Here is a 5,096-nt window from a genome sequence, read left to right as displayed (position 1 = left end):
AGCTCAAAGGACATGGCTCAGACTATTATCTATATCCCTTGAGGAGGAACGAAAGGTCCTTGATTTTGTTTAATGGCTAGACTATTATTATTTTGTCTTGTTTGACTGTTTTCCTTTCTTTCTGCATTTTCTCATTTCTCTTTGGAACTGGGGGAAGGCCTCAGAGGCTAAAGTTTCTCTACAGACAAGAGGCAGGCAGAGGACACGGGGGGCAGGGGTCTTCTTCCAGGAAGACCCCGTAGGGTCCTGCTTGGTTACAAGTTTGGCTGGTGTATTTAAAAAGAGACCAGAACTTTCTCCTGTGTCAGCCCAATAAATAATTTATTTTAATCAGAGTGTATGGGAGGAGAAAAACCTTTTCCTTCTACCCAAGTAGGTTCTCCAGCTGAGGGCCTTGGAAATTAAACTGACAAAAGACGTGTGGGACTCTCACAAGGAAAATATACTCAAGATGGTGGCCAAGTGATTGAGGCTTAAATATCATCTTAGGCTAAACAAAGGAAAAGAAGTTTTGGACTTCTGGGAGAGTTGAGGCAGGTTAGAAGAAGTTGAGGGGAGGAAATATGTAAAGGTTGTCTTGTGCAGCTAATAGTCTCAGACTGTAAGAGTTGTCTCTGGGTGTAGCCATCTTCCTGACACTGAGGCAACTTTACAAATGGAAATCTCCTTTTTTTTTGTTTTTGTTTTTGTTTTTTTATTTTTTGGCCATGCCACATGGCATGTGGGATCTTAGTTCCCCGACCAGGGATGGAACCCGCACCCCCTGCATTGGAAGTGTGGAGTCTTAACCACTGGACTGCCAGGGAAGTCCCAGAAATTTCCTTTGTAAATGTACATTTCCTTTGCAAAAGAGGAAATTTATATTATAGTCAGTTAAGGGGAGGTAAAGAACTTTTCGTGCATCTGTTGGCTCTCAATTCCCTGTAGCTCAAAATAATCCATGTGCCAAATAGTCATACTTTGGAGTGGCTAGTCTGGTCGCCTTCAAGACATTATTGAAAGAGCTGGCAGGCTGTGTGGTAGAAGGTGCTCGGAGAAGCTGGTCAGTAATAATGGCACTAAGGGTAGTGAATTTACAGAGAGCTCATGTACCAGATGGCCGGTCTTTCCTTTAGAGTATCACAGGACCCTTCACTATAACTCTGTGAGTTGGGCATGATCAATTTCTCCGGCCCGGGTAACTCTATCACTAAATGTTAGAGTTGAGCCCTCAACTGAGGCAGCAGAGCCCAGGGTGGTTACTTTCTACCTACCACAGACCTGGGCTCTGTTTGAGCTCTGCTGAAAAGAACCGTGTGACCTCAGGCCAGCTGTTCATCTCTTGGCCTTCCTTTCTCATGTGTATCTGCACACAGCTATGTTAGGTGGTGGTAAAAATTATTCTCACTCTGAGACTGTGGGGCTGCTGAGCACCCACCATGTACAAGACACTTGCTGACACAAAGAGATGTTAGACTAAGGTTAGTGTTTAAAATGGAGACTATTTTTGGTAAAGTTGCGGAAATGTGTAATAATGCTCTAAGTGTCTGTTAAACGAGGTGGTATCTTTTCGTCCCTTGATTTTTCTGCCTTTTGCCCAGAGATCAGGCACCAGATATTCAGCTTTTGGTGTTGCTTAGCAAAAAGACAGGCTCTTTCCGTGGGAGCTCATTAGTTCTCTTGTAGCTAGAAATGTTTTTTTTTTCTCTTCTGCTCTCTGTGTTCTGAGGCTTAAAGATTCTAAGATACCAAGCACTGCGTTGGTAATCCCGTTTTACAAGGCTGTTATTTTTCTCCTTTGAAAACGAACTCTTAATCATTGAGATACTTAAAAGCCTAGATACAGCACAGTTTATTCCTCTAATGTACTGACCTCAAACGCCAAGTAGGTTTTGCAGCGCCTACCCAGGAAACAATTCCTGGATTGTGCACAGATGACTTACACACATTAAAGTGCCATGAGAAACCCAGGGATTTTTAGGTGAAAATGTCAGAGTAAGAGAAAAGGCTAGAATGTTGGAGACCATACTTAGCATCAAATCCCAGCATCTTCACTTGTTGGTCTGTGTGACCTTGGACAAATTAATTAACCCCTCTAAGCCTTAGTTCCTCCATCCATAAAATTATAATAATAAATCATAGAGTTTTTTTTAAGGACCAAGTGAAAAACAATATGATATACATTTAGTATAAAATATTGCCAATTAGAGAATGTCTCTCACAATTCAGCTTTACAGGGATTAGGTCATTAGCCAGTGCAGTCATTGACCTTCAACACACCCTGAAAGAAGTTCAGGGAGATAAGGAATGAGGCACTCTGTGCTCTGGGAAAACTGGCAGTAAAGAGCTTCAGTTAGTTAGATACTTTCAAGAGAAAATGTTACAAACCCAATTTCTTGCATCTTCCTATACTTAGAAAGTACTAAAATGATTAACTAAGATATTTGTGCTTAATGACTAGCAGTAACGTTCTACCAAGATGTGTGTTTAATTGCATATACCCCTTCTCCAAAATCACACATATACTGACCTACCCCCTTACCTCTTTGGAGCAGTTCCTCAGAGCTATCTGAGAGGCTGTCTCCTGGCCTATAGTCCTCAGTAAGTCCCCAAATAAAACTGAAACTCACAGCTCTCATGTTGTGCATTTTTATTTCAGTTGACAGTTTTGGCAACCATGAAGGGACCTGGAGCAGACTTCTCTCCTTTGCCTGAACTCTACAAGGATCTGGAGCCTTGGTACCAGCAGGGCCCCTTGTGTCCATCTCCCTCTTTGGCGAGTCCACATGAATTTGGGTGAGTCTCTCCTGGTTCTCTGATCTCCCGATTATTGGTTCATGATCTTGAGTTTTATTTGGTGGTGTATTACAAGTACCTGGCCCCCCAGTTGAAAGATACTGGGGGCACCCAGTTGAAAGACACTGGGGAAAAGTGTCCCCCAGTTAAAAAATACTGGGGGAGCCTGGTTGAAAGATTTGGATTTGCTCAATTGAAAGACACTGAGAGGTGTGGAGTGGGTGATTATGTGGGTGTCTGGCCTAATGTCTCTCATTAACAAGGGACATCAGAAAACCAGCCTCCAACTAACACCCCAGCCAGGTTTATGTACAAATGAAACTTACACTTACAAGTACTTAATTAGGAATTAAAGAAAATCTCACCCTGAAAATGGCCACATGGGGCTCTTTTGACATTCCAACACCAGTTTATTGCATATGCAGTTAGAATTAGAGAAAGCCAGCTTTATAAAACATTTTGTTTAAGAACACTGACCCTAAGAGAACAAGTCCTTCTAGAGGAGCTTGCATTTCTCCCCCTGTGCCTTGAGACGTAAATGTTCTACCAGTGCTCCCAAGAATTCTTATCTTATCATCTCCAATTCCTGAGACTGAGGGAAAAAAAGGAAAAAGAGTCCTTTTGGAACTCAAGTGAATAAACTTAACTTATTCTAAAAGTTATTTATAAACTAGTGAGTTTTATATTGTAATATCTGATTCATGACTAAGTTTTAAAAATGAAGCTGTGAGATCTCTGATTGTGTCTGTGTATACATTATAGATATGATATATCTTTACCTATAGATGGTATTACAAAAATTAATTCATAAACGAGCACTATTTTTAATTGACTTAAAGGAATATATAAATTCTCAGAAATATAAAAGAAACTAATTCAAATAAATTTCAGGTTCATGTGACTGGGAAATATTCAACATTAAATTAATAATTGATATTTAAGTTTGTTTGTTGCTTTAATTAATGCAGGCATGTCTTTAGAGTCATCAACATTAAGTATAATACTTTTATTGTACCTAGGTTTACTAGAAGTCAAATAAGATCTTATTATATCTGTTGCAAAATTTGTCAGCAAGAAAAATAACTTGGTATCATGAAATTTTTATAAATAAATTAATGTAAATGAGATAAAAGCTTTTAGGTAAACCCTTTACAAATAATTATGTTTTAGGAATATCTACTTAAAAATAGTCTTTCCAGGGAATTCCCTGGTGGTCCAGTGGTTAAGACTCAGCGCTCTCATTGCTGGGGTCCTGGGTTCGATCCCTGGTCTGGGAACTAAGATCCTGCAAGCCACACAGCATGGCCAAAAAAAAAAAAAAAAAAAAAAATCATCTCTCCAGATTTTGATAACTTGAAGAGTTTTACTAAATTAAGCTAAATGGTAGAAGTTTATTAAATATCTAGGTCATTCCCAATTAAAATAAGGTACTAGAACTGGAACATTAATTGCTGAACATAGGCTTCTTTTTACAAGTTCTCATCTGGTATCAAAGAAGAATATTTGCCTGGGCCTGGAAGGGTGATGTGGCTGGGGTTTCGCCGGCCTCACTATGTCTGCCATTTTCAATTTTCAGAGTCTGTTGACTGTAATCTTGCTGCTTATATGTACCTGTGCTTATATCCGATCCTTGGCACCCAGCCTCCTGGACAGAAATAAAACTGGGTTGTTGGGTATATTTTGGAAGTGTGCCAGAATTGGTGAATGGAAGTGTCCTTATGTTGTGGTATGCTGTATTGTGATGGCCTTCAACATCCTCTTCATACAGTAGCTTGGAAAAATGCCAGAATTCAGTCGCAGTCAGATTTAAATATGAAAAAACAAAAGGACTTATCTGCAGAAAATAATGGAAAGAATGGTTAACCCTTTTATCTCTGAACATTGAATGAGATAAATTTTCAGCTGCTGTTCTCTGTTTTTGTTATTGGACCAATGTTCTATATAAATAATTAGGATGTTCAGTAATCAAGACAGTTTGGTACTGGCACAAAAACAGAAATATAGATCAATAGAACAGGATAGAAAGCCCAGAGATAAACCCACACACATATGGTCACCTTATCTTTGATAAAGGAGGCAAGCATATACAGTGGAGAAAAGACAGCCTCTTCAATAAGTGGTGCTGGGAAAATTGGACAGGTACATGTAAAAGTATGAAATTAGAACACTCCCTGACACCATGCACAAAAATAAACTCAAAATGGATTAAAGACCTAAGTGTAAGGGCAGACACTATCAAACTCTTAGAGGAAAACATAGGCAGAACACTCTATGACATACATCACAGCAAGATTCTTTTTGACCCAGCTCCCAGAGAAATG

The 5,096-nt window shown here is 39.5% G+C and overlaps 1 protein-coding gene across 1 annotated transcript; it reads left to right on the top strand.

The window, feature by feature from the left end:
• Nucleotides 1-4,294: 4,294 nt before the first annotated feature.
• Nucleotides 4,295-4,705, top strand: LOC118882807 (protein kish-A-like). The gene has a single exon (XM_036829126.1). The coding sequence runs from the start codon at nt 4,328-4,330 to the stop codon at nt 4,544-4,546; it is 219 nt and encodes a 72-aa protein (XP_036685021.1). The 5' UTR covers nt 4,295-4,327; the 3' UTR covers nt 4,547-4,705.
• The last annotated feature ends 391 nt before the right edge of the window (nt 4,706-5,096 follow it).

The sequence above is a fragment of the Balaenoptera musculus genome, chromosome 16, assembly GCF_009873245.2.
Source record: "Balaenoptera musculus isolate JJ_BM4_2016_0621 chromosome 16, mBalMus1.pri.v3, whole genome shotgun sequence".
Taxonomy (NCBI): Eukaryota; Metazoa; Chordata; class Mammalia; order Artiodactyla; family Balaenopteridae; genus Balaenoptera; species Balaenoptera musculus.
The sequence above is the reverse complement of the archived record's forward strand: the minus strand, read 5'-3'. Positions and strand labels throughout refer to the sequence as shown.